Below are 12,680 nucleotides of genomic sequence, written 5' to 3' on the forward strand. Positions count from 1 at the left end.
TACTTTTGGATTATATGGGTTATTTTTGATGAAATCTTTAGATCTGACTAATTAGGTTTCATACTTTCCATTGCAAAAGCAAACAGGGGCCGTTATACTTAGGGTATATTTAGATTACCTGATCTAAAGCCATGAAAACATTAGAGGTGGTTCAATTCTGGCATGGTTCTAAAGTCCAGACTACCCCTAGCCTTCACGTCTTCAATTAGATACCATCATCTCTCTAATGCATTTCTGTATGTAGATTGAAGAATAACAGGCTTTATCTCTACTCTTGCATCTACTGGTAATATGTATAATTTCCAAGATTGTACTGTTCACACTTCTGATGCAGAAAAACTTATTAGTAACCTCTTTGCTTCGGGCCATCAGCACATAAGTCTAACTGCGTTAGTATGCGATTTGATTATGTGGAGTCACGAAGCACTTTATCCTTAGCCTGGATACATTATGCATGAGCGATTGGTCTGCAGACGCCAGAAAGTCGTGTTCTTACTTAACTGGGTGGAAGTACCAACCATATCTCAATAAACTCTGGTTATTTGATTGATCACTGAATTTCTAATTTGAAAACTTTCAGATGTGAACGCAGATTTGTGAATGAGTTAAAGTGCACCCTGGTCTTTTTTCTATATGAAGCCTTTCGAATTCCGTGCTCATTTGCCATGTGCCATGGGAAGTTTTCTCAGGTACATCAGTAATACCATCATTGCAAGATAAAACTCAACATAAAACATAACATACTTGTAAGTACCGTAGCTGACATACGCATAAAATGGTGTATAAAACACCAAAATAGCTAGTGCTTATCAATATTATATAGTGTGCCTCTTTGATCACGATAATTCGCCAACTTACCCTACCATAAGATGATTAGATATCTAACTACTAAAAGAATTATTTTGGATAAAGGGCTGGAGACTAAAATGACTGTATTGTTTTGTTGTGTGTTCTTTTACACGTACAAAAAAATTAAGTTTTCTATCCACCCCAAAAATGACAATGGTAATCCCTAAGGACGCCACCTCCTTCCTCTTTTATTCCGAAGGTAAGCACCTTCATCACTTTCAACCACATAGTGACAAATTTTAGGAACAAAATTTTGACAATGATGTATGTCAATGGGTTTGTTTTTACCAGCCTCACAAATATATGCACCATAATACATATTCTTGTAGTCCGGTTGTCAGCCTGAGATTGATGATAAGTTTCAGTCATCGATATGGATCTCGTATTGATGAAGCTTAAGATACAAGGTTGTTAAATTGGCAAATGTGCCTTTCACTATCTATTGATCATGTGAACTTCTTTCCAGTATGACAGTTTTACCATAAGATATCCATTAGATTTCAATACGTAATCTTATGTAATGGAATCTGGCACAATTGCCCTTTCAAAAGATCAAGAAGGAGCGGTCAGCGACCTTTTCACACCGCTTTTTAATCTTCCAGGTCAATTTTTACTACTATCCAACCTATATATAGTTTATTACTCTTCTTCATCATTCTCACTCGTGATCTATTTTCGTCGCAGCTGCGTGTTTTCATCTTATGATTCAGTCCCTTAGTGCATAGCTCTTTGAAGTCTCGACAAGATCCTAAACAGATAGGAGGCAGTGTTGGCTAATGGAACGTGATAAGGACAGAGCAAATAAAGTAACGCTACGTGGGTAACTTGTAGCTCTATATGCCCACATCACACAATACACGTAGGCCATGGTCGTAGCGTTGAACATTTGTTTTCCCTTTGGTAGTTTGTGTTCTTCGGAAGATGCCTGCATTGGTAAGAAAGTCACTTGTAGCTCTATATGCCCACATCACACAATACACGCAGGCCATGGTCCTATCATTTAACTTTTTTTTCCCATTTGGTATTTTCTGTCCTTTGGAAGATGCCTGCATTGGTTAGAAAGTCACTTGTAGCTCTGTATGTACACATCACACAATACACGTAGGCCATGGTCCTAGCGTTGAACATTTTTTTTTCCTTTAGGTATTTCGTGTTCTTTTGAAGATGCCTGTATTGGTAAGAAAGTTGCCAACGTTGTTCTGGTGGGCATCTGGTCCGGTTTTCAACTAGGTCAAACTAAGACTTCTCATTGATTGGGTTTTGTAATAGACATTCACCAACACGAGTCAGTAGTGTGACTACCGGTTAAGTACTGTCACTGATAATGTCACGTATTAATGATAAATCTGCACTCTCTTGGTTTACAGCCTTTGGCACTTTGGGGTCACGCATTATTTCGATGCTGTCCCTATGTGTGTCAGCACGTAATTCACCTAGCAGTTTCCCTTATATAACACCGTTTTTTTCATTCCTAAGCCCATTCCAGAGCCCATTGGAAGCCGTTGGAAAAATTACATGCGAGATGATATCTACATAGAAACAACATTATCACACGAACAAATATGCTAGTGCCGTGATGTAGGGATATAGCAAGCAATGTCTTTCGTATGACATCTGAAACTTTACTGTTTGTCTTGTTCTTACAGACAAACAATTAAGAAATGAGGAAATCCCCCACCAATGTCTGGCTACAAATCTAAACTTGAAACGCATGGATCAATAAAGAGGGACAAACTTTGTTGCAATTGCTTACACGTATTGGCATCGTTCCCATATAAAAGACTCTTTCGACGTTTAGTTGTTATCTGAATCAAAAGAAGAAGTAAATGATAAAAATGTATTGAGTTACATTTCTGGATGAGGTGAAAGTTCAACTACCATGGTAATGAAATAAGGTTTATGTTATTCTTTTATATATGATTCATAACCTACATGGCACAATGTCGACACTGATTATACTGCCACAATGAATACACTGTTCTAGTACCAGTATACACCATCTCCATTTCACGAAATGCATCCTGACGACATTAAAATTACAATGAATGGCACGTACGCAGTTTACGAGTATTACATCACGAACTACCACAATACATGTACGCATGGTCCTACCAATTCCTGATGGGTAGCTAAGTTTAAACCATTGTGTACGTGTCAACTTCGCTTTCTTGACAGGTATATACCTGCATTGTTCAAATACTTTTAACAAATCGTAAGACCGCCATGTGATATTGATAAATACTTGATACGTATCAATGACGTCCGTGCACCCAGCAGTTCTGTTGTCTCCGATGTCATTAATATATTTCCGGCACAATGATATACGATAACATTATTGCCACGGAATCCCGCAGTTATAAAAGTATCGCAGGAGATTCCTGTCGTTCGGTTCAGTGCATATGCAGCGAAAGAGTCGTCTGTGTTAACCGTGATTCGGTGAACCGGCGTAGAATCAGTGTCAACTTACACTGAATTACCTCTTTTGGTGAGTACATTTGCTTTTACATGGTGAACGATCTCTTCATTTTCTCGCAGCATTTGGCCTTTCGCTGATTGCTAGGAGCCGCCCCTTATCTAAGAATACTTATGACACTCTTCCACTGTTATAACATGGGCAGAATACCTATGTGAACCTTTTTGTCCCTACTATGACTACAGGAGGTACGATTACGTCCTCTCTTATTACAAAATATTTCATCCCTCGTTTTCTTATGATTTCTTTTACGTTTACATGAACTACAATGTTCGACTCACCAATTCTTTCTCACATTTTCCCTCCGTATCTGATAATATATGCAGGTGATATCGTCAATGCAATGTAACAGTTAAGGCATTCAAGACGGATGATAGTGACGTTACAGGGGATGACACAGCCCTGTAAAGGTTATGGGATACTGTATGTGTGCTGGTCACGCACTACAAACGTTGCGCCCCGAAATCCATTGACATTTAAGGATCGTCATCCTTCATTGACTTTCTTTGAAGAAGTCTCAAGCCTTAATGGAAATGAAGTACCTTGCTTTATTCCATAATCTTCTGGAGAGTACAGTTTTAGGTTAGCTCCCTGGTGGAAACGATATTCAGAATCCGTTCCTGAGACCTTTGACATTGCATTGACGTCTGTACAGGTTGTTCTGCCGTCATAGTAACCTATATGGCAAACAAGGCAGTTTCGTAAAGGGCAAAGGGGAATGGTGGGAGACCATAAACAATACATCTTCGAATATTACAACCAATCAACCAGATATAGAATACAGATAGGTGGACTGACGTTGTGTACTGCTGTCCACGCGATATTAGTAGCTCTATTACAACACTATCTGGCTTTCAAAGAGGTCCAAGACCTACCATTAACAGAAAGCCGTACAACTTGCCCCGCCTTTAACAGTAGTTTTATAGACTTTCCTGGTAAATTCCTCATAACTCAACAACTGCACGGAATAAGGCCTTCGTCACCCATGCTGGTATATGTTCCTGGATACTATGATCTGGCAATTCTCCAGGAAAGGCGGAAGTACTGAGTACTGCTAATCGTCAAGCATCCATCATAAACGCTTTGTTCTAATCTGGTTTAAGTGAGCGATGCAAAGAGGTGCTATTACGTTTGAACATTAGATCTTTAAACTGCGATATTATGAAAACCTACTTGAAAATGAATTGCCTTCAAATGTTCTCTTTCAAGTAGATTCAAGACTATTATCGTAGAATATTGACTTCCCCAATGCTAACTCAGTTCAATATCCATGTATCCCACGTACGGTTGAGTACACATTGCACATGACTTTAAGAAAAATCTAGCATGTGGTTGCCTTATGAATATGATTTTGGCGAATCGTCGGATGAAAAAGCAATTTCGTTTCATTTACCTCATAATAAGTAAATATCAGATTTAAAACCTTCATCTGATATCGGCTGATGAATGCCATCACCCATTAAAAACATCTTTTTTTTACACGAAGCAATAGATCATTTGAAATGTGTTTCAACTTACCCACACCATGCCAATTGCTGTAAAACAGACGTTAACGTACTGTCAATTTAACTTCCATCCATTTCATTCGTAAACCGAAGAACGTGTACTTTTAACCTTTACCTCAACACCTCACCTATACCCTGACCTTCCCGGAGGTATAATTTGAGACCTGGTCGTGCTATATGCTAGCTTACTCCCCCTGGCTTTTATCATTTGAAGAAATGGCGTGCGTCCTTTGCTGCTTTGGCCCCGTGACAATGACTCTCGTTTCATGCGTCACATGCGGTCTCTTTGAACGTAGCCTTGTCGGTCGTTGGATTCGAAGTGCAGTCAGCTTGCCAAATTAGCTATTGGAAAACGCTACTTGGATATTTTAGATATGATGTAGTAATTCTTTGAGTTTCGCATTTGGCAGACACTCAAGTCAATATCGGGTTTTAGTTCTAAATGGATGGCTTTTTGAAATCTAGACAATTTCTGATCATTACGTTTCACTCTTTTCTGGATAACAATCGTCTTACGTTTCAAAACCTTATCCGTGGTCTGCACTTTGAATAGAGTCAAATCTCTGACGAAGTGAAAGTGATAGTTTTGCACAGTGTACCGTTCATGCATTCACGACGACTCATCCAAGTAGCATTGTGTATGTTATCTCCAAATGACTGCAACAGCTTGATTGCAAAACGAGTAACCTTTTCTGTAGTTCATGATCTTTGGCTCCGCTCTACGTTAAAAGCTTTCTGTCTGCTAGGGCTTAACCTAACCTATGTAACACAGGAAGACCCATACATTGATCATGACTCTTACATGCTGAATAATGCAGTGAACAGAGACAATCAACAGCTTGAAGATAAAGTATCACTTTACACGTCAGTTGCAATAGAAAAGAGTACATATATCTATTGCAGGGACATGTTTGCAGTTGTTATGTACGTACCGCAGTCTATTTGTTCTAATTGAATATACAGTTACAAAGAAACGAGGAGTACTGTATGCTGCATTTGAATGGTAATCGTTTATCATGGCCTTTGCCATATGCCACTCACCAAAGATGAATATCTATGCTTTCACGGAAACATTAGGCTTCAAGTAGGGTTGAGTCAGTGATAGATAAACGTCGACTCAGAAAGTCCAGTTGCACGCTACAAAAGGTCAGTCTAATTTGTACCTGTCAATAAAAGAAAGGATGTCGGCAAATACTTTACATGTCAAACATGTAAAGGACTCTTATCTTGATGATAGATAAGAGTACTTGATATAGACACATCTTACGGAATCTGTGTCACGTCCCGTTTGGCCCTAGGCTAATGACCTTTACTAAAGTCATATACATACACAGCATAGGAAACACGCAAGGGTATAGATATATATATCGCAATTTCTTTCTACAAAACATTGTATTCAAAACATAGAATCAGTCTAGTGAATTGTAGCGACAGTTCCCTTCGTCATAAGATACATGATTCAGCATAACGTCAGATCAAATATCCGGAATAATGACGCCATGAGTTCCAGGAAAATCTATTTATTGTAGGCTCTATATCAGTTAAGTCTTAACCTTTGGTCTGTAGGGATTCATGTTTATACATATTTTATGGTCAAAGATTGCTGAAGAACCCCTCGTGGTCTCTGACGTTGACTTTGACTGATAACGTTACAGTTTCCTGTAGTTATGTAAGTTCGAATTCTCTCCGGGGGAAAAAGGTAACCTCTGCACGCACGAAAGAAAGTATATAGTGACAACTTTCTAATAGCTTGTGGAACAATACCACTTTTAAAAATTGGCAGCTCATAAGATACTGTTTGGCGCAAATTTTCCAGCGTTCAAAATGCTGGCAGGGAATTAAATTCAAACTAATGAACATAATGTCTTACGTATCTGGTATTTTAGACGCATTGATAGCCTGAAGGCAATATGATGTGAACGAACAATAGACAAAGACTCATTAGGTAGGTTGGACTAATAGGTCATTACAAAACTTTATCGTTTTAAAGATTGGGATCTGAAGAAAGTCTTGTTTGGTTACTATACGAATGCAAAGCAGTTTACAGAAGGCTCATGGGGATGACTGTAAAACAAACACTTAATACGTCATGAGTCATGTGTTTACTGACGTTTGATCTTGTGATGCTGGTGCGGCCATGATACGCAACAATGGCTCATATGACCGCTTACGTGCACTTTGTAGTGCATGTATACAAGCCGCATTGATGTGCACTTCGCTATTTATATTCATTCATGGATAGGTCTTTGGACAGAATAACGTTAACAACCCCTGCACTGGAACATTATGAGGGTCATTTGGAGATTGCGAGAGTTTATTGTTTGTATACATGCAGGATACGTGTCTGGGAGGAATTAGACCAAGGTACAATTGATTTAAACTGTAAACACGCGTGTACTTTTGAGAATTGTGGCGGTTTTTTGAACTTACTCATGGTCATCGTTCTTCAACGTTGGTGGCAATGCCTCTGTCCAACAGTACTTTGCCGCAGACATTCGATTAACCCCTGGGTTTGAATGATTGGCGTTGGCACTGGTGTTGGGCATTGACGGAGACGCCGGAGTTCTATCGATCCATGATTACCTGGGATTGGATTTCCACCAGTCAGGTCATTTGTCATTACTTCAAACGTCGGTCGACTGGACGGGGACGTTCCGGTTGCAATCTCAGGGCTGCATTTGGCGAATTTCTTTACAAATAGTTGATTATTGATTCACCGTACAGATCGTTGTTGAAAATAAACTTCTCTAGACGTATTCTTAGATAGAATTATTATAACATTATGGGTATTATTTGCTTTTGGTACGAAAGGGATAAAAAGTATTGCGAGATTTTGTTAGGCAGCAACGGAAGAATCCAATTTGCTATATGTGTCCTGACTGTGATGCTAGCTTGTAGCGAAGATTAGCATACGTCCGAAAGTTGACAGTGTGACATTTGGAATCTGCTGGTAATTCAGTGTTACGGATCATCGCCGGCCTACATAATTACATTAACCGTCGTGTGAAGGAACACCAGTACTGTTCCTCGTATTCTGCTCTTCTCAAGTCCAGTTGACAACACAGTGTATCTCTTCGTGGCGTTAAAATGTAGGTCGGATATATGGGGAAGTCTAAAGCTATTCTTACACCGCTTTGAAGATAACAGACCTGTATCGACTGGAATTACTGAAGCAGTGCGGCAAACTAACAGGGGGCGTATCAGTAACTATTCTTGTGAAGGGGCGGGAGGTAGGTATAGATCGCACCAAGTTTGATTTATGGAACAGGAAAATCTACCTCTGCGTACCACCCCCTCTTCAGTCATAATCTTCTTGTTTGTTTTTTATTGCGACCTGAAAATTCTGGTATATTCTAATGATTTTGATTTCTTAGGGAAAGGGATTAAATGCTACTTTCGTTAATCTTAGACCACTTCCTTTTTAATCTCCCTACAGATATCCTATATTCCACATCGAGACTGAATCTACGTGTTGGAAAAAAAATTCAACTAAACCGAACACTTCAGGCAAGTTGTACTTCCTTCTGAGGTGGCTCAAATATTGGACAGCCTCCCCAATATCACTGCATCGAACGGATTCTCCCGACGCTATTATTAAATCCAAGATGGCCGCCGCAGCCTCGCCGGCGGTGATAGCGCGTATTTTGAAGAGGAAGGAGCAAGAAAAGAAAAACAAGCAACATCAGCATCAACACCACCACCATCACCATCGCCACAGTCATCATGACAAGCGGCGGGGAAGCCACCAAGGGTCGAGGTAAGTTCAAGTCCAAACGTCCCTTAGATTGGTAGAGTACCACATTGGATTGCCAGGTATTCATGCCCAAGGTAACGTTACCTGCATTGTCGGGAATGATTTGTTGGCAAACCATGAAACTGTGTGCCGCTAAGCGCTTACTGTAACAAAGCTGTTTGTTATTGCACGAAACGATGTCATGTCACATTAATATCATGTCTATTTTAGATCGTGCAGAACTCACCGAGTGTGAAAGAATTATTTACATAATAGCGAGTCACGAAATGACAAGGTATTCTAAATTCTTACACATGAAAGAACAAAGAATCGGCACACGAAAACATACGAAACCTTTATCCAGTACAAAGGAGATGGCAATCAGGAATGTGGATTATATCCGCTAGGAGCAAGCCGAATTAGGACTGCGTGCTTAGCCCTTTCAAACGCATGCTATTTTATCAGAATAATCATCTATTTTTAGAAATAAAGTGGATTTGCCACAGTTGATATCATCAGCATCTTTGAGAAGGTATCCATTGGTGTTGTTCAATGACAAAAATGATTTTTTTTCTTGAGGCTATATGAAGAAATGATTACTGTGCATCTCAGATTTTTGTCCTCAGTGGCTCTATACCTCTTCCAGCAAAACCTTTTTAGGAATTCCCTGGGCCATTTAAAGTATACTCTGGGGAAAAGAACCCCATTATCTATTATTAATGTGGAATATCCAAGAGAGTTGCGACGTAGTGCGGGATAAGTGTTTGTGAGAGGAGAGGATCATTCGTCGTCTGAAGTTTGCATCAATGAGTGAGATCAAAGCATCTATGTTGAAAATAATATTTTGATATTGTATATGTCTTCCTTGAATAACATACATCGTTAAAAGTGCTAAAACTATCGATCTGGATAAACCAGAACAACAAACTGGGGGTGCCTTTTACTACATGGTTGCATGTGAAGTGACAATGGAACCACTTTATTGATTGAATAGACTACAGTGAATGGCTTTATCTTTTAAAGACCATACAATTTAACCTGGTATAAGCCTTAGGGCGACTGACCTACAATTAAAGAAGCACGCTGTAGAATATGGTACATTGCAACAAATCAGCCTGAGGCTTTGTTTCTAAATCATTTATAAAAGACATCATGTCGATATTGTCCATAAGCGAGTATGTCATCTACCTCAACCTATACATGGTTTTTAAGTAATGAGGATCTGTATGCCTTTGGATAGAAGTCTGCCAATAATGATCTGTTTATAGTTTTCATAAGTTGTGGAATATGCAGCATTGCTCTCTGGTTTGGGAAATGGAATCGATTGAAACGAAGTCAAGATTCGACTTCTTCAAGGCCTGATGAATATCTAAGGTTCATCAACTAATGGTAGTGCGGAAGTACGTATAAAGAAATTACTCATTTATCTTTGTGACCTAACGTACTTGAAATAACATACACTAACCCTATACATTGTATGTAGAATACATATTCTAGTAGCGTCGTTTGACAATAGAATGGAACGTTCAATCATATTAGACACATTTGGCAAGCGATGCTGTTTCAAACTATTGGCATATATTCATGTACTATATATATTCGAGATATTGATGTAGCCAGATTAAGTTCAAGAACTCGAAGTGCCGCACTAAGGAAGTCTTGTAAATTAGATTCTAGTTAAATGATAAAAATCAATAGACATGATGATCATAATATTGTCCTGTATAATGCCATTACCAGTGGAAAATAGTAGATTACCTAGAATTACTTTGCTAAAGTTTGCAGGTTGTTATAGTTATCATGGCTGAGAATCGATTTCACTGGATGTGTTCCCGTTCGAATTCCCGTTAATTTGGCCAGCAAGAACTTCAGTTTAAAATCATGAATAAGCACGTTGAGGTCATGTCCCTAAATCCCCTACTCAAGAACCTAAATAATTTGCCAGAAGTGGCGCTCTTGCCAATCTCGCAATCTATTTTCAGAACCGTCTCTCTAGACCTGGTGCACACAAGCTCCAAATAATAACTACTCATCTTCAAACCATTGGAGCGCGAACTCTTGGGAAATTTGTCTGTAAGATTAATCATCGAAAGAGATAAGAAGGGCAACTAGGTGATGGTAACGGAAGCGTCGTGGACCTCCAAATGTTATTAGGACAGGGACTACATAGTTGAAATTACGTCGTTTGTCAAGATAGGCATGTACTGCCCGAGGGTTCCTTTCAATGATGCTACCATCAAGGAATAAAGTAGATATGCCGCTGAAATCACCATTCTACATCAATGGTTTGTGCTCTATGATCTTTGTACTTCCGGTCCTATCAGTGCATGTAGAATATGTCCTCTTCTTCTATTCAATTAGAGTAGGGGTAAAATTATTGTGTCCTTCCAGAATCCATAGGGAAAGAAAGGAATTAGCGAGGATCGATATTAAGTGAAGGGACGATATGAACTGCAGATGCCCCTGTAGAAGGAAATGGTTGGAGATTTGGCGACTTTTTGGCATTCAAAGACATTGATTTGCTGTTAGTTATAGTAAGAATTGAACCTTAAGCTATCAATTGCGACAGAGACACATTACGCCACATGGTTCCTCGTAGCATTCTGCCTGAAACAAGAGTCAATATACAGGCAAGTATGGCAAGAGACAAGAGAAACCCGGTTGTATCTCCATACGAGTTTTTGCTCGGCCTCAAGTCATTATTACAAAACTTTGTTGTTTTCATTAATTAGTTTCCAGCAAGTAATTAGGAAAAGATACAGGAACCATTGGGAAATCAGTCTTACAAGTGTTATATGTCCAGATTTACTGAGATTAAGTAGAATTTTCGACCGGTGAAACCCAGTGAGCAAGAAAAGCCCCACACCATAACGAACTGCGTGGAATCAAGCTAAGGAATCTCCGTCTCTAGAGACACTTACAGTGGAGGCGATAAAGGAATTCTATCAACTCGTAGTAGAAGCTCAGCTGATAAGTGTCATTCTTCTTACAACCCGTTGGCGGTTCCATTATTGTATTCTTTTCACAACCCATTTGATGGTTTTATTATTCATTGCATTTGCGATATACATTTCCTCCGAGCAAAGAAACCTCAAGCGAACAAAATTCGTGCCTGGTACAGTTGTCAGTAATCTGTGCCATGAGCTCCATTTTTTCCCGTCTGGTATAGAAAAACCATTATCTTCTCTCCAACATCTGTGCCCAATATGCAGCCAGTCAAACGGATTGTAAAGGACATTCACCAGTAGCCTAGGGAATACGAACAGCTTCTGAATGTAATCGGCAGGGGGCTGCTTTGTCACAATTCACATTTTGACCTTTGGCAATTGGGTCTTCAAAAGAAAGCATGCTTTGACTGCGGGAAGACACGCATGGGCCTTAATCAGTACCAGCGATACATACCTATGTATGTATTCAGGGACGTAAAGATCACAAGAAATGATTGACATGGGTAAAATATATTGAATACACACATGTGAATGGCTTGCGGTTCTTATACACCAGTGCGTCTGCCAACTGCCGCACTGTAGTATATTCTACTCTGGCAAAATGTCGAGCTCTCTGCGGTTTGTGTCAACCGTCACCAATTGATGAGAAATCATGTTTATTACACGTACGTTCACTAATTCTAAATCAAACCACATCGTATGGAGAAACAAATACCCAGCCTGACTGAGAGATAGCAGGGGTCTATGAATGCGAGAATAAAAGTCTGCATGTCGTCCCATTGCCAGTACTTACTAACATATTGTTAGCTGCATCTTGTGAAACATTCTGGCACAAATACTTTTTTGGCAGTTTCTTCTGTAGTGTTTCATGCAGGTTAGGTAGAAGTGTAATTTTCTACCTATTTGTCTCGCAGCTCGTCGACAATTTCTAAACAAATCAAATTTCCACGCTGCGCAACATTATGATGGAAAGCTGGATTTTTCTATTGCATACAAAATCGCAATTTGCCACATGTACAGCATACGCATATAAATCAATTCCATCTATCATGTGTTAGCAAGCTTGTAAAAATTCACTCAGGTTCTAATGCCGTCTTTAATGGGTTCGTGACGGGAATGTGTTTAAAGTATTCTCTAATAAGATTAATCATTATGTAGACCTCCTATGTAAC

General features: G+C 39.4%; 1 protein-coding gene across 2 annotated transcripts in view; it reads left to right on the plus strand.

Moving 5' to 3' along the window:
• Nucleotides 1-3,184: 3,184 nt before the first annotated feature.
• The window catches only part of LOC136423110 (ferroptosis suppressor protein 1-like), a 29,368-nt gene continuing 19,872 nt past the window's right edge, over nucleotides 3,185-12,680 (plus strand). The window contains exons 1-2 of one of the 2 annotated variants that reach the window (XM_066411133.1): nucleotides 3,185-3,334; nucleotides 8,264-8,584. In XM_066411133.1, the coding sequence (XP_066267230.1) occupies nucleotides 8,433-8,584 (152 nt within the window). In that variant the 5' untranslated portion in view covers nucleotides 3,185-3,334; nucleotides 8,264-8,432. The remainder of the gene's footprint in view (nucleotides 3,335-8,263; nucleotides 8,585-12,680) is intronic. The other variant, XM_066411136.1, reaches the window with a different exon arrangement.

The sequence above is a fragment of the Branchiostoma lanceolatum genome, chromosome 17, assembly GCF_035083965.1.
Source record: "Branchiostoma lanceolatum isolate klBraLanc5 chromosome 17, klBraLanc5.hap2, whole genome shotgun sequence".
In the NCBI taxonomy this organism is placed as follows: Eukaryota; Metazoa; Chordata; class Leptocardii; order Amphioxiformes; family Branchiostomatidae; genus Branchiostoma; species Branchiostoma lanceolatum.